Source organism: Seriola aureovittata, chromosome 3 (genome assembly GCF_021018895.1).
Source record: "Seriola aureovittata isolate HTS-2021-v1 ecotype China chromosome 3, ASM2101889v1, whole genome shotgun sequence".
In the NCBI taxonomy this organism is placed as follows: domain Eukaryota; kingdom Metazoa; phylum Chordata; class Actinopteri; order Carangiformes; family Carangidae; genus Seriola; species Seriola aureovittata.
Window position 1 is genome coordinate 31661923 of NC_079366.1, and position 21324 is coordinate 31683246.

The 21324-nt window shown below is 42.0% G+C and overlaps 4 protein-coding genes across 6 annotated transcripts in view; 2 read left to right on the forward strand and 2 right to left on the reverse strand.

Annotated features, from left to right (window-relative positions):
• Window positions 1-715: 715 nt before the first annotated feature.
• On the forward strand, window positions 716-9589 carry mtif2 (mitochondrial translational initiation factor 2). Its single transcript, XM_056372704.1, has 14 exons — window positions 716-875; window positions 1451-1611; window positions 1694-1817; window positions 1940-2111; window positions 2237-2397; window positions 2930-3106; window positions 4092-4231; window positions 4326-4450; window positions 4682-4886; window positions 7365-7617; window positions 7688-7828; window positions 8428-8592; window positions 8721-8861; window positions 9160-9589. The coding sequence occupies exons 2-14, from the start codon at window positions 1453-1455 to the stop codon at window positions 9327-9329; spliced, it is 2133 nt and encodes a 710-aa protein (XP_056228679.1). The 5' UTR covers window positions 716-875; window positions 1451-1452; the 3' UTR covers window positions 9330-9589.
• On the reverse strand, window positions 9500-13176 carry sde2 (SDE2 telomere maintenance homolog (S. pombe)). 3 transcript variants are annotated; one of them, XM_056372729.1, is made up of 8 exons: window positions 13026-13176; window positions 12260-12377; window positions 12049-12160; window positions 11651-11820; window positions 11218-11356; window positions 10909-11058; window positions 10511-10607; window positions 9500-10244 (listed from the first exon to the last, which is right to left on the reverse strand). In XM_056372729.1, exons 1-8 carry the CDS (start codon window positions 13122-13124, stop codon window positions 9972-9974), a joined length of 1158 nt encoding a protein of 385 aa, XP_056228704.1. In that variant the 5' UTR covers window positions 13125-13176; the 3' UTR covers window positions 9500-9971. The 3 variants fall into 3 exon arrangements, with proteins under 3 accessions (XP_056228704.1, XP_056228703.1, XP_056228702.1); XM_056372728.1 differs by having other exon boundaries at window positions 9500-10346; XM_056372727.1 differs by having other exon boundaries at window positions 9500-10349.
• A 237-nt stretch (window positions 13177-13413) lies between these two features.
• mrps28 (mitochondrial ribosomal protein S28) lies at window positions 13414-14420 on the forward strand. The gene has a single exon (XM_056372744.1). It carries the CDS (start codon window positions 13474-13476, stop codon window positions 14008-14010), a length of 537 nt encoding a protein of 178 aa, XP_056228719.1. The 5' UTR covers window positions 13414-13473; the 3' UTR covers window positions 14011-14420.
• Window positions 14284-21324, reverse strand: part of capn1b (calpain 1, (mu/I) large subunit b) — a 35293-nt gene continuing 28252 nt past the window's right edge. The window contains exons 20-23 of the mRNA XM_056372705.1: window positions 16776-16854; window positions 16583-16696; window positions 15946-16004; window positions 14284-15838 (exon numbers count right to left, since the gene is read on the reverse strand). Of these exons, the coding sequence (XP_056228680.1) occupies window positions 15812-15838; window positions 15946-16004; window positions 16583-16696; window positions 16776-16854 (279 nt within the window). The 3' untranslated portion in view covers window positions 14284-15811. The remainder of the gene's footprint in view (window positions 15839-15945; window positions 16005-16582; window positions 16697-16775; window positions 16855-21324) is intronic.

Below are 21324 nucleotides of genomic sequence, written 5' to 3' on the forward strand. Positions count from 1 at the left end.
CAGGAAGAATTAAACGTAGATGGTGAATTTACAGGTGATTTCAACTCTGACGAACAAGAAAGAAAAAGTGATCCTCACTTTAGTCCTGAATGTGCTTTATAGTTAAAATAAATGCTCTGATGACGTGTTATTTGGCCTCTAGTTGTGTAGTTGGTCATCACATTTAGTTTGTAAAAAGGTGGAAGTTTATTTATTTATTTAACAATTACATTAGATAGACAGAATACGGTGCAAAAGAAGTAGCCCAACATAATAAAGAAAGACAAACAACAAATGTATACACTTACACACATTCAATGTGTTTAACACAATCAAATCCAGACTGAAAGTGGTTCAGTAAAAATATATTTAAGAAAAAATTATATTAATATTTTAAAATTGGAATGGAAAGTAACTAAGTAAAAAATAAAGTCCATAGACTAACACTGGCCGCTGGGTCGTACGTCACCGTCGCCGCCATATTGGTCTGGACAGACCAGACCAGCAATGAGTCGTTTTTATATTTTAGGTTTTTATGATTTACATGAAGTACAAATAAAGGTTTTGTCTCCAGTTACGTAGAATCCTGATAGTTTAGGCTGTAATCGCTTTTCTATAAGGTGAGTATCAACGTCATATTTACATGAAGTAAATCAATGACGTGTGTCCTCGTCATGTTTCAGTCTTCCGGTTCCTGTTCCACACTGAAAACAGACCGACCACCGCCAGAGCCAAAGCAGAAGAAGTTCCGCCCCGCGCCACCAGGAGGCGGCAGCGGCTTCTCCCGGTGTGTTCGCGGGCTGTCATGGCGGCTCCCAGTGTCAGACTGGTCTCACGGTGAAGTGTTTATATTAGGATGAGCTGAGAGAAGAAACACAGAAACACACATCTGACAGGTGAGATAACAGTCGGAACCAGGACTACAGTCCACCTGGACCCGCGTCACTGTTGATCCGTCATGAACCGGACTCCAGGTCAGAACACCTGAACAAACTGGACCTGAGGTTGCTCTGGAAGATTCGGCCTCGATAGAATCCACTAACAACTTTAATCCTTCAGTCTGTCTTGGTCAGAACCGGATCCGAACTTTAATAACCTGTGTTAAAATGGCGCCTGGTGTTGGTGCCTGACACCGGGTCACAGACTGAGACTGAACACACTGGAGTCATTATTCATATTATGTTATTTTATATGATATTACATTGTTATATTATATTATATTATATTATATTTAACAGGCTATGTTACATTGTTTTGTGGGTTTGATGTTTTAAAGCGAGTTTCTCAGTGTTGTTAAATATCAGATCTTGGTCCGTCCTTGAACGCACCAGCAGACCCGGTCCCTACAGTCCTGGACAGTCCTGATGTGGGACCTGGTTTAGATTGTCTGTCCCCAGTGATGTCAGAGTTCTACTGCGAAATAAACTCCGGTCCTGTCTGTCTCTCCACTCACCTGTCTGTCTCTCTGCAGATATGATTGTGATGTCATCAGTGATGCGGGTGGCTCGGCGGCTTGTCCATGCCGACCCAGTTCTGCTCAGCAGCTACCTGTCTCTGCCCCTCCTCTGTCCTGCCCGGAGCTCTGCCCGCCCGCTCACCTGTCAACAGAACAGGAAGTATGCTTCCAAACAGGTGAGTCTGACTGTCTGTTGACAGCCAATAGAAAACACCTGTCTGTGTCCAGCTGGTCTCTGATGTCATGACATGTCTGCAGGTCAAAGGTCAGGCGAAAGGCCAGAAATTCCAGAAGGTCAAACCCAAAGTGGAGAAACAGGAAGTGGAGATCACACAGAGGATGACGGTGGCGGCTCTCGCCGAGGCCATGAAGAAAGACTACGGTACGAACCAGCAGAGACCCAAAGAGTCTAAAACCCGGTCCAGGACCTGAGTCTGACAGGACCAGACAGACATCCTGATCTGCCTGTGCGAGCTGGATCAATAAAGTTGTTTTGTATTTCAGATCACGTGTTGGAGGCTCTGCTCAACACCTCGGTGGATCCAGATTATCTGGATCCTGACTCGGTTCTGGAGGAGAGGTGGATTAAGGAGGTAGTGACTCGATCAGGGATGAAGTTCAAATGGGCCAAACTGAGCGAGAGCAAACAGAGAATCAACAGGGACGCCCAACCCAGGTAACAGGGACAGGAAGTCACCTGACTCGCTGCTCAGTTACAAACCAGCCAATCGGAACATGTTCCTTCTTTTTGATGTTTGACTTGAGAAAAGTTCACTCTGACCTCTGACCTCTGACCCTCAGACCTCCAGCAGACCCGTCCAGCCTGGTGTCCCGCCCTCCGGTGGTCACCATCATGGGTCATGTGGACCACGGTAAGACCACCCTGCTGGACAGTCTGAGGAAGAGCCAGATCGTCTCCACTGAGGCCGGAGGGATCACACAGCACATCGGAGCCTTTCTGGGTAAACTCTCACCTGCAGACACTCACCTGGTGACAGGTTCACCTGCAGACACTCACCTGGTGACAGGTTCACCTGCAGACACTCACCTGGTGGCAGGTTCACCTGCAGACACTCACCTGGTGATACGCTCACCTGCAGACACTCACCTGGTGACAGGTTCACCTGCAGACACTCACCTGGTGATACGCTCACCTACTGTTTGATGACGAGGAAAGAGAGAAAGGGAAGATCAAACACTAAAGATGAAATTATTTGTTGACAACGAATTGATGAAAAAAAAAGTAGAATCAGTGAGTTTATCATCAAATAATCAGTTGATCATTTTCTTGATTCATGTTGGTGAAACTGAAGATTTGAATAATTAAAGAATGATGCTGTTTAATATTCAGTGTTTTCAGTGACTGTGTCACTGGGTCGTCATGACGGTGCTCCTTCATGTCCACACCTGAGCTCCACTCTGATCATCACGTGGTTGTTGTTGAATGTTGACGATAAAAACACGAACTGGTCTGACGTGGGTTTTTACTTCCAGTCCAGTTGCCTACAGGTGAGAAAATCACCTTCCTGGACACTCCAGGTCACGCCGCCTTCTCCGCCATGAGAGCCCGCGGAGCCAACGCCACCGACATCATTGTCCTGGTGGTGGCGGCCGACGACGGCGTTATGAACCAGACAGTCGAGTCCATCCAGCACGCCAGGAGAGCCAAAGGTAGGAGGTCCACCTGTCAGTCACAGCCCAGGGCCGGAAAGGATGAAAACATGAGGGTTTCTACTGTGTTTCTGTTGTTTCTACTCTGTTTCTAATCTGTTTCTGTTGTGTGTCTCTACTCTGTTTCTAATCTGTTTCTGTTGTGTGTCTCTACTCTGTTTCTAATCTGTTTCTGTTGTTTCTACTCTGTTTCTAATCTGTTTCTGTTGTGTGTCTCTACTCTGTTTCTAATCTGTTTCTGTTGTGTGTCTCTACTCTGTTTCTAATCTGTTTCTGTTGTTTCTACTCTGTTTCTAATCTGTTTCTGTTGTGTGTCTCTACTGTGTTTCTAATCTGTTTCTGTTGTGTGTCTCTACTCTGTTTCTAATCTGTTTCTGTTGTGTGTCTCTACTGTGTTTCTAATCTGTTTCTGTTGTGTGTCTCTACTCTGTTTCTAATCTGTTTCTGTTGTTTCTACTCTGTTTCTAATCTGTTTCTGTTGTGTGTCTCTACTGTGTTTCTAATCTGTTTCTGTTGTGTGTCTCTACTCTGTTTCTAATCTGTTTCTGTTGTGTGTTTCTACTCTGTTTCTAATCTGTTTCTGTTGTGTGTCTCTACTGTGTTTCTAATCTGTTTCTGTTGTGTGTCTCTACTCTGTTTCTAATCTGTTTCTGTTGTTTCTACTCTGTTTCTAATCTGTTTCTGTTGTGTGTTTCTACTCTGTTTCTAATCTGTTTCTGTTGTGTGTCTCTACTCTGTTTCTAATCTGTTTCTGTTGTGTGTTTCTACTCTGTTTCTAATCTGTTTCTGTTGTGTGTTTCTACTCTGTTTCTGTTGTGTGTCTCTACTCTGTTTCTAATCTGTTTCTGTTGTGTGTTTCTACTGTGTTTCTATTGTGTGTTTCTACTGTGTTTCTTGTGTGTTTTTACTGTTGTTTCTACAGTTTCTGTTGTGTGTTTGTAATCTGTGACTGTTCTGTTTCTAATCTGTTTCTACTGTGTTTCAGTCCCGATAATTGTGGCAGTGAATAAGTGCGATAAGCCTCAGACTGACCCTCAGAGAGTCAAACGGGAGCTGCTTGCTCATAATGTCATTTGTGAGGAGTTTGGAGGAGACGTCCAGACGATCCACGTCTCTGCTCTGAAGGTCACAACTGTTAATGAGTGTCTACGAGTTCTTCTGCTCACCCAGGATCAGTACCACATTATAAAGTGAAGTGATGATGTCGTTTTGTTGTCAGGGCGACAACCTGCTGGCTCTGGCCGAGGCCACGGTGGCACTGGCGGAGGTTCTGGAGCTGAAGGCGGAGCCGAGCGGCTTCACGGAGGGAATCATCATCGAGAGTCGAACCGACAAAGGCAAAGGGTGAGACCAGATCTCTGTGAAGTCATCACTTCCTGTCTCTGTGAGGTCATCAGGACTCTCAGAGAACCAGACTAACTAATTATTATAATGTAATTAATATAATAATTAAATATTATAATATTTTTCACTGAATCTTTTTAAATCAGTTCAAACTTTAATGTCAAATTCACAACATTAACAAACATGCGTGACAACATGCTCTCCATGTGACTGAGCGTCATGTCTCCTCAGTCCTGTGACCACGGCCATCGTCCAGCGGGGGATGCTGAGGCGAGGCTGTGTCTTGGTGGCGGGAAAGAGTTGGGCCAAAGTTCGTCTCCTTTTCGACGAGAACGGGCGGGCGGTGAATGAGGCAGGGCCGAGCTCCGCGGTGGAGGTGGTCGGCTGGAAGGAGCTGCCGTCTGCTGGAGAGGTCATCCTGGAGGTGGAGTCTGAGGTGAGAACAAACCACAACCCCTGACCTCTGACCTCAGAACTGTTCTGTTAAAGTACAAACTCACCTGTCGGCTTCTGTCTCAGCTGAATTCCCAGACTGAGGGAGCCGTGGATCTTTACAGAAACCTGCCACAACTAAAGAAAACAAAACAACAAAGAAAACAATATGAAATGATAATTAAAAATAATAACAATAATAATAACTAGAAAATTCCAGGGAAATTTTGAGTGCCACGGGGGATGAGTACATGATTTATTTCCAGTGTTCAAAAGTCACCCTGATCATATTCTGGTTTTGAGAAATGTCTTGATATAAAAGACTCTGATATAAAACAATGTCACATCCCTCCATCATGTATTATGTGGGAAATATCTCATATTCTGTCTTGTTTTTTTTAATAAAACAAGAGGCAACATGTCTTCAAACTGGCATTTAAAGGGTTAAAATCCTGAAAACTAATAAACATTTGGTAGGTTTGAGCAGAACTGAAGTGGTTTAAGAGATTTATGCAAAAAAAGCAGAAAAAAATATTGATATATGATAATTTTATAGCATTTTCTTTGTGTGTCCTTTTTTGGACGGGAGGAACCCCAGAGGAGACAAAATGTGTTACCAGTGTATAATAGACCTGTAACAGTAACTGACATTAGATTTTAAAAATATGTCAAAAAAGACACTTTCTTGCAGAAATCCATACCTTCAGCTGTAACACAGCCAAAATGATCAGCAAATCAAAAAAGAAAAGTGAAGAAAATGTCCAAAAAAGGACAGAGGGACCCCTGAGGGTTAATAAATCCCATGAACCGCTATTTAAATTACCACTATTATGTTTTTTTCTGTGCTAAATTTAACATCACTGGGGAGGAGAGCAACACGACTAGAAGTGACAGCGAGAGAGGGCTAGTAGCTTCTCCTCTCCTCTGTCTCAGCGGAGACCGTCACAACTTCATTCACTCTTTTAACAAAACAAAAAAAAAAGCAACGAAGGAAGCAGTAAATGGACTTACATATTTAAGACCTAACTAAATGTCATTTAAGACCTAACATGCGGCTAATGTAAAGCTAGCAGAGCTTGGAGAGTTGGTTATCTGGTTGCTAGGCGCACGCACACAGGTCAGGAGCTGCCGTTGCCATGGCAATGTGAAAATCTGCCCAGAATTTGGCTTCTACATGGCTTCAAACAACTGCAAATTATGAGAAAACCGTTACTTCTTTTCATAAACTGAAAAGACCGTGCCAGACACTGAAGCCAGAAGTTTCTACAGTCTCTATTTTATTCAGATATTCCTTAAAATGAGTGAGGAAGCTCAGTGCGAAGACAGAGTGAGATTCTGTAATGTAAAAAGACGATTACATTAGGTGTCAATGAGAGTGAGACAGGTATTGCTGCCGGACTCGGCACCCCCGTTTAAATTTTGTGCAGACCCTGCCTGTCAAAGTTACATTTTATGAATCCCAACAACTATGTCTACATTTTCAGAAAGAATTATTTGTCTCCTTTTTACGGTTTGGCCGCGAGCTCGAGTTAAAAATAAAAATAAAGGTTATTTTTTACTGCTTCACGCACTCTAGCCAACTGACGCTTTCACTCTAACTTTGAAGAAAAAGTGATTTGCACTCCTCCTTTGAGTGCTCACAGTTTGAAAAGTTTACATGTTATGTAAAAACAGTTCCTGTCTTTTTGAGAGAGCAGAAGTTTTCCTCCGTTTTATAGTTTGAATCACATTTCTACGTGCAGGTATGAGAGAGCTGGGTGACTCAGAAAAAAAGGTGCAATTTTGTAGAAAAAAGGTGGGTTTCTAAAGAAAATTCCAATGCATTCCTAATGCATTATTTATTCCCAGTTTTTTGTGAATAACTTTGGGAAAAATTGGAATTTTAAGACCAAAAGTCATAGCAGCTCTTTCAGGATCAAGATTCCTCTCAGCTATTCTAGCTGTAGAGGAGAAGCTCGGAGCTGAGCACCCGTGGCACTAATGAATAGAATATACAATAAATTAATGAAAATCAAAAATGATCAGGTCAGGTTACAGGAAACACAAGTGACAGTATCTCCGCTCCACCCATGCCCCTCCTCTTTGACCATATTTGGATTAGCTGAGAGTTAGGGGGCGGAGTCAGACACTGCCAAGATGGCGACAGTGGAGCAGCTCACTCTGAGCTTCAGAAACCTGTGGGTGACGTCACAGAGGCGACGTCCATCTTTACTTACAGTCTGTGTGAATAAGTAACATTATGATGTCACAGTGACCAATCAATAAGAAGCTGAACGATCAAAGCTTTGATATTTTATTCCGTTTGTTATTAATGTTTACATAAATATGATATTAATATTTATACATATGTGTATAAAGACCCATGACCTCTCCTCCCCTCTGTGGTGGGGTCATTTCCTGTGTCACACATGCCTGTATTTGTATATAATGTATATGTATATACTGTATAGAAATGACTGTGGTGCTGTCGGTGCTCCTGCAGCAGCGGGCGAGGGAGGTGGTGGAGTGGAGGAGCTCGGAGGAGGAGCAGCAGAAGCTGCAGGAGGAGCAGAGTGCCATCGAGGTCAAACAGAAGGTTCACCTGGAGGAGTACAGGAGGGAGAGGGCGGAGCTCTCTCACCTGAGCTGGAGGCAGAGGAAGGCCGCTCTGTACCAAGCCAACAAGACCAAGTTCTCCATGAGGCCGAGCGAGAGGACGCAGGACAACCAGCTGAGACTGCCGCTCATCATCAAAGGTAGGCTCCCATAGGCCGCTCCCTGATGACATCACTTCCTGCAGACTGACATTTGACCTTTGACCTGCAGGTGACGTGGACGGCTCGGTGGAGGCCATGTTGAACGTCCTGGACAGTTACGATGCTCAGCAGCAGTGCGAGCTGGAGGTCGTTCATTTTGGCATCGGAGACATTTCAGAGAATGACGTCAACATGGCCGAAACGTTCGCAGGTACAACCGCCGGTCAGAGGTCAGAGGTCAACGACCCGACACAGATTTGATCAGGTTTCTGTTTTTTTCACCTGAAGCTGAACAGTTGAACTTTCACCTGAGAATCAAAATCAGTTTGATTCAGTTAATGATAAAAATGTTTCAGTGACAGTTGTTGTTTAACGTCAATTATAATAAAGTCACATAATAAGTTCATCACCGTGGTAACGTCTCAGCACAGGCTTCTTCTTTAATAGAAAATAAGTTTATTTTTAAAGCTATCTTTATTAATATCAAAGATCCGAGTGTTAATTATTAAATATGAGATCATTTCCTCTAATCAATCAGACATGTTATTGATCGGTCACAGCAGGACACACAGAACCTGTATCTGTAGTTTGAATAGAACCGTGTTTCTTTAAACCTGTTTCAGTTGTTAAATGTACAAACACGAGCAGGAACCTTTTCAAAATAAAAAGCTTTAGAAGTTTTGACATTTTTGGTTTAAAATTAATTGATCAATTAAAATAGTTCATTAATAATCTGTGGAACAACAAACTGATAATCGACAGTTTGAGCTCTGAGTCCAGCTCAGTCTGATCCTGGTTCTGACCCTCCAGGTTCCATCTACGGCTTCAATGTCGGCGCCAGCAGGGTTGTGCAGCAGCTGGCGGCGAAGCGTGGTGTCCCGCTCAGACTCCACTCCGTCATCTACAAACTGATCGACCAGCTGAAGGACGAGCTGAGCAGCAAACTGCCGCCGCTCGAGTCCGAGAACGTCATCGGTGAGTAAAACGACGCCCCCGCAACTCACCCAAGAACAGAGGTCACCACAGACACATGAAGAACACGACTCGTACCTGACAGGAAGTCTGTCACATGTTACTCCCTCCCCCCTTTCTTCCCGGTCCAGGTGAGGCGACGGTCCTCGCCATGTTCGAAGTCTCTGTTGGGAAGAAGAAGGTTCCTGTGGCCGGATGTCGGGTCCAGAAAGGTTTGCTGGACCGCCGACTCCAGTTCAGACTGATGAGAGGACAAGACATCGTCTGGGAGGGTGAGTGAGACCTGGACCTGGACCAGGACCAGGACCAGGACCTGGACAGTCTAGGTCTTAGATTTAATAGTTTCAGCAGCAGGACTCACATGTTTGAAATGATCCAACTGATCAGATTCAGTTTGAACTTCATGAAACTATTTTTTAACTTTTAATCAGTGTGATATCATCATCATCATCATCATCATCATCATCATCATCATCAGACTAAAACACGTGATGCAGCTGAAGTGGAGCTACTGTGACGTTCTAATGTTCTCCTGCTGTTCCTCTAATGTTCCTGTGATGTTCTCTGCAGGTTCTCTGTTGGCGTTGAAGCATCACAAGGACGATGTTCAAACAGTGAAGACGGGGATGGACTGCGGTCTGTCGGTTGAAGATGGCGTGGACTTCAGGCCAGGTGATGTCATCGTCTGTTTCGAGAACCTGGACTCTCCGCAGGTCACTTCCTGGAACCCCGGCTTCTAACGGCGCCTTCCCATCATTCCCTGCTGCTCAGACTGATATACTGTCGCATCATGTTTCTGAGTCACGTAAATAATTATTAATGACAGACTGTAAACATTGTTGACGGTGTGCAGTCACCTGTACACCTGAACACACCTGTACATCAGTGCAGGTAAAGAAAACAACTTCAGTTTAGTTTCAGAGACATTTTATTAAAAGCTTCTGGTTTAAAAACGTTAAACAGGAAGTTGATCAAATAAAACTGGTGGAACAGAAATAAAGGGCTGGTCTCTGATTGGACGGATCCACAAAGAAGCATCTGATTGGTTGTTACAGTCTAACATTAACCCTAACCCTGCCACCAAAACGTCTCAACTCAAGGGCCACTTATTGGCTTTTTCCAGAGCTTTCAACGCCATCTTGCAGTCTTCCTCAGCATAGTGACTTCAGTTCAGGACAAAGGCAGTAGGTGGACTTAACTCAATGACCACTTACTGGCTTTTTCCAGCTTTCAGAGCTTTCAGTCTGACTCTGTTCAATGAGAAACCACGATAATGCTGAAAAGCCACATTTTGTGAATCGTGGTCAGAAACACCAGACTGGTCCTTTAATGTCACTTTGAGGGGCGTGTCTTTCCTCCTGGAGACTCCAGCTCTGACCTTTTCACTTCTTCCTGGTCTTGCCTGGTTTTGCGAGTAGGTCCGGGTTGATCTGATCTGGTGTTAGTCCTCTGACGGAAAAGAGACGGGCGGCGCGCTCCGACAGCGTCCCCCCACACTTTAACCCACGAGACATCAGTTCCTCCTTCAGGACGTCCAGACCCAGAGACTCCAGCTGCTGGACTGATGTCACCGAGGACAGGTCCACCGGAGCCTGGTCCGCCACAGACTGGTCAACCGGAGCCTGGTCCACCACAGACTGGTTGGCTGGAGCCTGGTCGGCTGGAGCCTGGTCCACCACAGACTGGTCCACCGGAGCCTGGTCCACCGGAGCCTGGTCCACCACAGACTGGTCCACCACAGACTGGTCGGCTGGAGCCTGCTGCAAGCAGTAACAGATGAGATTCAACACTTTGTTCATCACGTTCAGTTTTTATATCGTCACTTTAGCAGAGCTGAGACCAGGAGGGCGACGCTGGAGAGGAAAACAAGCTCATCTCATCACAGGAAACTACAGCAACAGAGAGAGGACAAACTACTGACCTGCTGCTGAGACCCACAGCTGGACTCTGAGGCTTTGGAAGGTTCTGGAGGTCTCTGGTCCTCTGAGGGTCTGACAGTCTGATGAGCCGAGGACGAGCTGGAAGAGAAGATGTCCAGACGTTATTTAAATAAACTGAGTTGGGACTCTGAAGATCTGGACTGAACCAGGATCTGAGGTAACTTCAGGTAACCCTGGGTTTCAGTCCTATGACGCAGGTTCATGTTACCAGGTAAATCACCATGGTAACTGAACTTCTAACCTGTTGAATTTCACTTGATCTCATATTAAAACTTTATTGTTTATAATGATCACACGAAGAGCTGGTACCTGCACAGGTAAACCCAGAGTCACCTGAACCAGGTTCAGGCCTCTGGTCTGAGGAGGACCTGATCCCTACCTGCCGCTCTGCTCAAGCTCTGTCTTCTCACTCAGCGTTGCCTTGGTAACAGCTCTACAGCTAGAGGAGGATGTAGACGGAGACTCATCATCGTCATCATCATCGTCCTCCTCTGAGCTCAGCACTCCGTCCAGCTCTCCCACCCCTGTCCTGTAACCATGACGACAGATTTAAAAACATTGTGTCTCGTCCTCTGCTGCTGTGAATGAGTCGATGTGATCAGCTGATGTTTCCTCGTCTGATTGTTTTGATCAATCAGCTGATGTGACTCTTGTTGATTTCATGTTTACAACGAGTGAAACGACTCACCAGAAACAAGCTGCTGACGCCGCTGCCGTCTTCTTCTTCTTCTTCTTCTTCTCTGGTTCTTCGCTCTGGTCTGAGTTTGGTCTCTTTGCTGCTGAGATGTCGTCCACCTTCACCTGGCTGCTGGAGGACGCCTGGAGACCTGAGACACAGGTGAGGTGAGGTCAACACAGAGTCCTGACAGAGGAAGTCTGGACCTGGACATTGAAACCTTTAAGACCTTTACTTCTGCAGCGTTTGGAGCAAAGCGCCGACTCCTTCAGAGACCGAGCGGAGCGACTCAGGTTTGTACGTGTTTCTGATCTGACTCAGTGGATCTGCATTAAAATCAGATCCAGGTTTTTTCTTTGGTCAGAGTCGTGCAGCAGCGTTTACAGGACTGACATACTCAGTCTTACTGCTGAACACACCTGTGGACCCTCTAACACCCCCCCACCTTTGAGCACTGAGTCCTCCAGTCTCTCCGACAGGTCGTGACACTGCTGCTGATATTCTGGATCGGTGAACTGGTGTTTGGGTTCGGCCAGTTTCCTCTGCAGACGCTCCAGACGACGCTGCTCCTTCTCTGCCTCCCGCTCCGCCTGCTTCTTCAGCCACTCCGCCATCCTGCAGCCACAGAAGAAGAAGTTGTGTGTATTCACAGGTGTCTGTGGATTTCTGAGCTGAATCAATGTATGACCTGAGAAACTGAACATCATCTGACTGAAGGTCAGGGGTGAATCCACAGATAACGTATAATATAAGAGGAGTAAAGTTCCTGTAGAGGAGATCTGATCTGATGTTTGGTCTGAACCAGGATCAGGTGGTTACTCCTCTGATGATTCTGTCACTCACTCTTTCTCGTGGTTCACGTCTCGCAGACGCCGTCCGCTCAGATCTCTGCAGGCTTCACGGTTTGTCGTCTTCTCGATCTGAGCGCCGAGAGCTCGCAGCATGGAGCCAAACCCTGAATGAACACACACAGACACACACTTACACTTGAGTGTTTTGTTTCATTGGCTTCAGATTGTGAAAACAGATGGATTAGTGTATTTCCTGGACACACCTCCCTTCCCTCCACAGAGGCGGGGCTCCAGGTGATAGACGGCTCCATGCTCCAGAGGATCCTCCAGATCTGACAGTCGACCGTTTCTGGCGACGTAGAAATCCTCAGAGGAAACTCCCTGTAGAAACCGAGGTTCAAACACATTCACTGCTAATTCGACACACCCTCAATCAAAGATAGTTAAAACAGTTCCCGGGAAGAGTTTGGCTAGTTTTAGTCTGTCGCTATGTCAACAAGGTGCTTGTTAAAAGACAGAGCTGGAAATTAGCATAACAGATCCATTTAATGACGTCCGGAAAACAAGTGTATTTACTGCTGCTGGTTTCATGTTTAAGAGTCTGCTGTAAAGTCTGCATTGAACGGGAGCTGTCACTTAATACAGTATTATGTTAATTACGGTATTATGCTACCTATAGTATTTTGCTAACTAAGTGTTACCCTCACTACAGTATTTCCCTCTGAAAGTGCAGTAGAAGTAAAAAGTATCGTGAGAGTAAAAGTGCTTTAGTAAAGTTTCCACTTCTGAAAAGAGTCAATAAGAAGACCATCTTAAACTCCGTCAGCTTTCTGACGGAGTTTAAGATGGTAACGCTATATTTCCTGTTGTTGACCAGACGTGGCGAGTTTATCGAACAAGTTTAAACCGTTCAGTCGTTGTTTGTTAGCTAACGTTAGCACGGCGGCTAACAGCGACACTCACACCGGATTCGAACGTTGCCTCGCGGATTCTTTCAGTTTTCCCGCCTCGCTCTTGTGTGTCTCTCACCTGTAGCTGAATGAACCGGGTCAGAACATCTCTGACCACAGAACCGTCCGGAAACACCAAGTTATACCTCAGCCTCGGAGCGTTCACACACACCTCCATTTTAGATTCTCAAGGTATGGGAAGGCAGTGCGCATGCGCATCTCTTATTCCACCTTCCGCTGGGAGGTGACGTCACCACCTCTTATCATAGACCAACAGAAATTATTATTCAGCAGCTCCCACTTAGCGGTTGTTGGCAACTACATTATTGGCACGAGGGGAGCTGAGTGTGGATGGTGAAAGTCACCTGAAACGAGTCACGTGACTTTACGCTGTTGTTCCTTTAGGTTTATTGGACTTAACAACAGCTACGCGGCAGTGTGTCCAGCTGAGCCGCCAGGTGGCGCGCTGACCGTTTTCCTCTACCGGAAGTTGAAAGGCCTTCCTGCTCGAGTGACTGAGGGACAACATGGCGGCCTTGTGGACGGTCGTGTCCCGGACCAGGTATGGACTCTGGTTCACCTCCTGTAGGTTCATCAGAAGCTCCTTCAGCTCAGACTCCAGCGGTGCCTCTGGCGGTGACCAGCCCCCCCCGGACAGACCCAGATCCGGCTTCGCTGCTGCCTTCGACCTGCAGTCGGAGCTCCGGCGGGAGGCGGCGAGCGACAAGGGCGGCCCGGGGGGCTCCTCCTCCAGCAGGGACGAAAGTTTCGCCTCGCTCCTCCGCCGGTCCCCGTATATCCAGATGGGACCGTCCCGGGACAAAGTGGTGGTCGGGAGGATCTTCCACGTGGTCAAGGACGACCTGTACATCGACTTCGGCGGGAAGTTCCACTGTGTGTGCCGGCGGCCCAAGGACGGAGGGGAGAAGCTGCAGCGGGGAAGCAGAGTCCGTCTGCGGCTACAGGACCTGGAGCTCACAGCCCGCTTCCTGGGGGCCAAAACCGACACCACTCTGCTGGAGGCCCAGGCCGTCCTGCTGGGCCCGGTGGAGGGACGGTCCTGAGCGGACAGACCGTCAGACCCCGCTAAAGAAAAACAGAGGTTTTTTAAAGGGAGTCTGGCAGCAGCAGGTCTGAGGCTGGAGGAAGCAGAACATCTGTGTTTGTGTTGTTTAGGATAAACTGTGGAGGCGGGAGAACTGAGCGGATGTTTCAATACGCACTGACTCCTCAGGAACTGTGTGAGGTTTGAGTCTGGACTCTGGACGGAGGGTCTGTTGTGAGGACCAGCTGTTATAGATATTATAGATATTAAAATAATACATAGTCTGTAAACAGTTCATGACCAGCGTCACTTGAACACAAGTTCATTTCTGCCTGGAAACAATAAAATGTTCTGTGTGAAGTCACATGATGGAAATAAAAGTCAGTGGGAAATAAAAATATGAAAATAATTAAACAAATTTCAGTCATATTTTATCCATGTGATCAGTTATTTAGATATTGATTTAATTTTGAAGTCTTTGTGCCTCCGTATCCTGTGGTCATACAAACCTAATATTAATCTTATTTATTAAAATAAGAAGATGATGTTATTCTCAAACTTTTGATGCATGTATGACCAAATGTTTCCTCTGAGCTTTACTCTTAACATCACCTGACCTGGCAGAAACTGTGAACAGGTGTGTGGGCACATGATGTTGGTGTTGAGTTCAGTGTAAATCAGACACAGAGACAAAATCTTTATCTGTTTCTTTATTAAGTTAAAACATGAAGCTGCTACATCAGTGTTTGTTTGACCAAGCTGAACCTGAACGCCTCCATCACCTGCCTACACCTCATGAGGCCTCCAGTGTACTTTAGAGAAAGTTAACCCAGAGCTCTGACTCACAGGCGGACATCCCTCGCCCCTGCAGGTGGAGGTGAGAGAATCAGGATCCAGCAGTGGAGATGTGAGAGAGGTTCAGTCTCATTAATAAATAAATGCGGAGGACATAATGTCTGAGTTTTAGCGCCCTCTAGCTGAGACAGTGAGTAAATACAGCAGCAGAGTTTACAGTGTTTAGGCTTCAGTACTGTGATGCTGTAGTACTTTAGTAGTAATGTAGTACTGTGAATATGTAGTACTACTGCAGTAAACCACACTGTGTCTGAGCTCAGTGTGTGGAGGATCACTGCTGCCAGAACCAACAGGAAACAGGAACCAACAGAACACAGGAACCAACAGGACACACGAGAACCAACAGGACACAGGAACCAACAGGACACACGAGAACCAACAGAACACAGGAACCAACAGGACACACGAGAACCAACAGGACACACGAGAACCAACAGGACACACGAGAACCAACAGAACACAGGAACCAACAGAACACAGGTACCAACAGAACACAGGAATCAACAGGACACACGAGAACCAACAGAACACAGGAACCAACAGGCCTGTGGCAGCAGGAGACAGGAAGTTAATTAAAGCTTTAATTGTAAAAACATGAACTGACCAGATTCTAGATTACTTTAGATTAGGCAAAAATCTAGTTCAAAAAGTTTATGATGACTTCACTCAGATTATTTTGATCATCTTTATGTCATGTGTTTGTGCTCAGCAGCAGTGATCCTCAACAACCAGCAACTGACTGGAAGACTGTGATGTTGTTGAGCACAGAGCAGCACAGCACTGCTGCGCTACAGTGCTGTAGTAGTACTGCAGTAGTACTGCAGTAATGTGGTAGTACTGTAGAACTGCAGTGCTGTGCAGCAGTGTGGTGGAGCTGCAGTGGTGTGTTCATGCTCAGGTTGGTAATCAGCTGTTGTGTTGATCTTCCTGTTGGAGGCACTTGAAGTTCAGCAGCAGGAAGTTCTTCATCCACACATGGTCATGTAGAGCCACTGAGGAGAGAGCACAGTGGACACTGAGTTTACCTACAGACTGTGAACGCCTCAGTAACTGGGTCTGACTGTTAAACCAGTTTCTGGTTTCGTCTGGTTCTTTGTACCTCGGTGATGTTCATCTCCACGGTTCCTGTCCCGTCTCTGTCCAGCTCCTGGAACGCCTCTGAAAACAAACACAACAGGAAGTCCTGAACCTGGATCTGAAGCTCTAAGTGCTGCGTTCAAGTCACTCTGTAAAAATTGTAATTCTGAGATCACACATCAAACCGCATTTGAACATGAAAATAAAATAAAATATGACCTGTAACATTTAGTGTGGACCTCACAGTGTTTGAAGTAGTTCACTCTGTGGTCCAGCAGAGGGAGCAGCTACACCTCTGTAGGTACCTGAAGTTCTGACTGACAGGTGAGGAGAACCAGGTGTCTATAGAAACTGAACTAACATCAGAGTTGAAACACCTGGATCTCCTCACCTGTCAGACCTTGCTGTCTTCCATTCAACCTTTGAACCACGACCATGACGACCTCTATGTGAACTGCAGTTCAATCAGTTTAATCTGAGTCTTATTTTCATATTAAAATTAGTGTGAATAAGAGAAAACTTTTTCATCTGCATCCACATTTAAACATTGAGCTCCACAGTGACACAGTTTGAGCTTCATTGATCTGGTTTGACAACAACAGGAAGTCTGTTCTTCATCCTAACAACAGTATCTCAGACCCGGTCCCCGGCTTACGTACTGAACATGGCCTCCAGTTTGACCAGGCAGCAGGTGAAGTTGTCGAAGTCAATGATCTCGTTGTCGGCGTATCTAGCGACCAGCATCTGGTAGAGCTTGTTGTTGAGTTTGAAGCCTGAGGACAGAGGATGTCACAGGTTAGGGAAAGACTCTGAGTGAGTGACGCTGTGACTTTCAGCTTCAGGAGGAATTACCGCCATTTTCCAGAGCCAGACGCATCTCATAGGAGCTCATACACCCGGACTTATCCAGGTCAAACTCCCTGAAGATCCCCTGCAGAGAAACAGGTCATGACATCACATTCAGCAGGTCACAGGAAACACTGAGCACTGACCACTGTAGTTCACCGTTACTGCAGTACATTAACCTGCTGCAGTCACTAGTCACTTCATAGCAAGCGCGTAGGTTTGCATATGGACGGTAGGGACATGTACCACTACCAATATCTGAGTGAACTCGTTCACACCATATTTGGAGTGAAATCACATTAGATCGTTTTCAATGTGCCCTCCAAGAGTGAAGACCATCTGAAGGCTCATGTCACGTAAGGATATCGCAGTGGTACATAACGTCATTAGAAAAATGTCAATGTATGTTGTTTCACTATGTTTACTTGTGTTAATTTTTGTGTATTACTATACAATGTCGTTTTTATGACTTTTAATGCCTTAGTATAATATGACTTTTATGCCTTACTATACAACATGTAGTTTTTATGACTTTTTAAGCCTTAATATACTATGATGTTTTGTGCCTAACTATACTATGACTTTTTATGACATTTTATGCTTTACTATACTGTCGTTTTCATGACTTTTTATTCCTTACTATAATATGACTTTTTATACCTTACTATATTATGAATTTTTATGCCTTAATATACTATGTCGTTTTTATGACTTTTTATGCCTTACTATACTATGATGTTTTGTGCCTAACTATAATATGATTTTTTTTATTACTTTTTATGCCTTAATATACTATGACATTTTGTGACTTTTTATGCCTTACTCTACTATGATGTTTTGTGCCTAACTATAATATGATTTTTTTAATGACTTTTTATGCCTTACAATACTATGACTTTTTATGCCTTACTATAACATGTAGTTTTTATGACTTTTTATGCCTTAATATACTATGTCATTTTTATGAATTTTTATGCTTTGCTATACTATGATGTTTTTATGCCTTACTATACTATGACTTTTTATGCCTTGCTATACTATGATGTTTTTATGCCTTACTATACTATGTCGTTTTTATGAGTTTTTATGACTTACAATACTATGACTTTTTATGCCTTACTATATTATGACTTTTTATACCTTACTATACTATGACTTTTTATGCCTTACTATACTATTATGTTTTTATGACTTTTTATGCCTTACTATACTATTACGTTTTTATGACTTTTCATGCCTAACTATACTATTATTTTTTATGCCTAACTATAATATGATTTTTTTTATTACTTTTTATGCCTTAATATACTATGACATTTTTGTGACTTTTTATGCCTTACTTTACTATGATGTTTTGTGCCTAACTATACTATGATTTTTTTAATTACTTTTTATGCCTTACTATACTATGACTTTTTATGCCTTATTATACTTTGACATTTTTGTGAGTTTTTATGCCTTACAATACTATGACGTTTTACTGACTTTTTATGCCTTACTATACTATGACTTTTTATGACTTACTATATTATGTTGTTTTACTGACTTTTTATGCCTTAATATGACTTTTTATGCCTTACTATACTGTGACTTTTTTATGACTTTTAATGCCTTACTATTCTATGACTTTTTATGCCTTACTATACTATGACATTTTTATGACTTTTTATGCCTTAGTATAATATGAGCTTTTATGCCTTACTATACTGTGACGTTTTTATGACCTTTTATGCCTTCCTATACTATGACTTTTTATGCCTAACCATACTATGATGTACTCATAACTTTTTATGTCTTACTATACGATGACTTTTTATCCCTAACTATACTATGTTTTTTCTATAACTTTTTCTGCTTACTATACTATGTTGTTTTCATGACATTCTTATGCCTTAGTATAATATGACTTTTTATGCTTTACAATACGATGTCATTTTTATGACTTTTTATGCCTTACTATGCTATATTGATTTTATGCCTTATTATACTATGATGTTTTATGATTTTTTCTGCCATACTATACTATTACATTTTGTGAGTTTTTATACCTCAATAAACTATATCTTTTGTATTCCCTACTACACTATGATGTTTCTATGCCTTACTATCAGATTTGTATGCGTTTTTGACTTTTTGTGCCTTACTATACTATGTTGTTTTTATGACATTTTATGCCTTACTATACTATGATGTTTTTATAACTATTCATGCCTTACTATATTATGACTATTTGTGAATTTTTATGCCTCAATAAACTATATCTTTTGTATCACTTACTGCACTATGATGTTTGTATGCCTTACTATTCTATGACATTTTTGTGCCTTTCTACACTATGACCTTTTTATGACTATTTATGCCTTACTATACTATGTCTTTTTTATGACTTTTTATGCCTTACTAAATTATGACTTTTTTATGACTTTTCATGCCTTACTATATTATGACGTTTTTATGACTTTTTATGCCTTACTATATTATGACCTTTTTATGACTTTTTATGCCTTACTATATTATGACGTTTTTATGACTTTTTATGCCTTACTATATTATGACGTTTTTATGACTTTTTATGCCTTACTATACTATGACTTTTTTATGACTTTTCATGCCTTACTATAATATGACGTTTTTATGACTTTTTATGCCTTACTATACTATGACTTTTTTATGACTTTTCATGCCTTACTATAATATGACGTTTTCATGACTTTTTATGCCTTCCTATACTATGACGGTTTTATGACTTTTTATGCCTTACTATACTATGACTTTTTTATGACTTTTCATGCCTTACTATATTATGACGTTTTTATGACTTTTTATGGCTTACTATACTATTACGTTTTTATGACTTTTTATGACTTACTATATTATGACGTTTTCATGACTTTTTATGCCTTCCTATACTATGACGGTTTTATGACTTTTTATGCCTAACTATACTATGTCATTTTTATGACTTTTTATGCCTTCCTATACTATGACTTTTTATGCCTTACTATACTATTACGTTTTTATGACTTTTTATGCCTTACTATACTATGACTTTTTATGCCTTACTATACTATTACGTTTTTATGACTTTTTATGCCTTACTATATTATGAAGTTTTCATGAATTTTTATGCCTTACTAAAATGTGACTTTTTATGCGTTAGTATAACATGACTTTTTATGCCTTAGTATAATATGACTTTTTATGCCTTAGTATAATATGACTTTTTATGCCTTACTATACTATGACGTTTTCATGAGTTTTCATGTCTTAATATACTATGACTTTTTATGCCTTACTATGCTATCACGTTTTTATGACTTTTCATGCCTTACTATACTATGTCATTTTTTGGACTTTTTATGCCTAACTATACTATGACTTTTTATGCCATACTATACTATGACTTTTTATTACTTTTTGTGCCTTACTATATTATGACTTTTTTATGACTTTTTATGCCTTACTATACTATGACTTTTTTATGACTTTTCATGCCTTACTATATTATGACGTTTTTATGACTTTTTATGCCTTACTATACTATGACTTTTTATGCCTTACTATACTATGACGTTTTTATGACTTTTTATGCCTTACTATACTATGACATTTTTATGCCTTACTATACTATGTCATTTTTATGACTTTTTTTGCCTTACTATATTATGACGTTTTTATGACTTTTTATGCCTTACTATATTATGACGTTTTTATGACTTACTATACTATTACGTTTTTATGACTTTTCATGCCTTACTATAGTATGTCTTTTTTATGACTTTTCATGCCTTACTATATTATGACGTTTTTATGACTTTTTATGCCTAACTATACTATGACTTTTTATGCCATACTATACTATGACTTTTTATTACTTTTTATGCCTTACTATATTATGACTTTTTTATGACTTTTTATGCCTTACTATACTATGACTTTTTATGACTTTTCATGCCTTACTATATTATGACGTTTTTATGACTTTTTATGCCTTACTATACTATGACTTTTTATGCCTTACTATACTATTACGTTTTTATGACTTTTTATGCCTTACTATACTATGACATTTTTATGCCTTACTATACTATGTCATTTTTATGACTTTTTTTGCCTTCCTATACTATGACTTTTTATGCCTTACTATAATATGACTTTTTTATGACTTTTCATGCCTTACTATATTATGACGTTTTTATGACTTTTTATGCCTTACTATACTATGACTTTTTTATGACTTTTCATGCCTTACTATATTATGACGTTTTTATGACTTTTTATGCCTTACTATACTATGACTTTTTATGCCTTACTATACTATTACGTTTTTATGACTTTCTATACTATTACGTTTTTATGACTTTTTATGCCTTACTATATTATGACGTTTTTATGACTTTTTATGCCTTACTATACTATGACTTTTTATGCCTTACTATACTATTACATTTTTATGACTTTTTATGCCTTACTATACTATGACATTTTTATGCCTTACTATACTATGTCATTTTTATGACTTTTTTTGCCTTACTATATTATGACGTTTTTATGA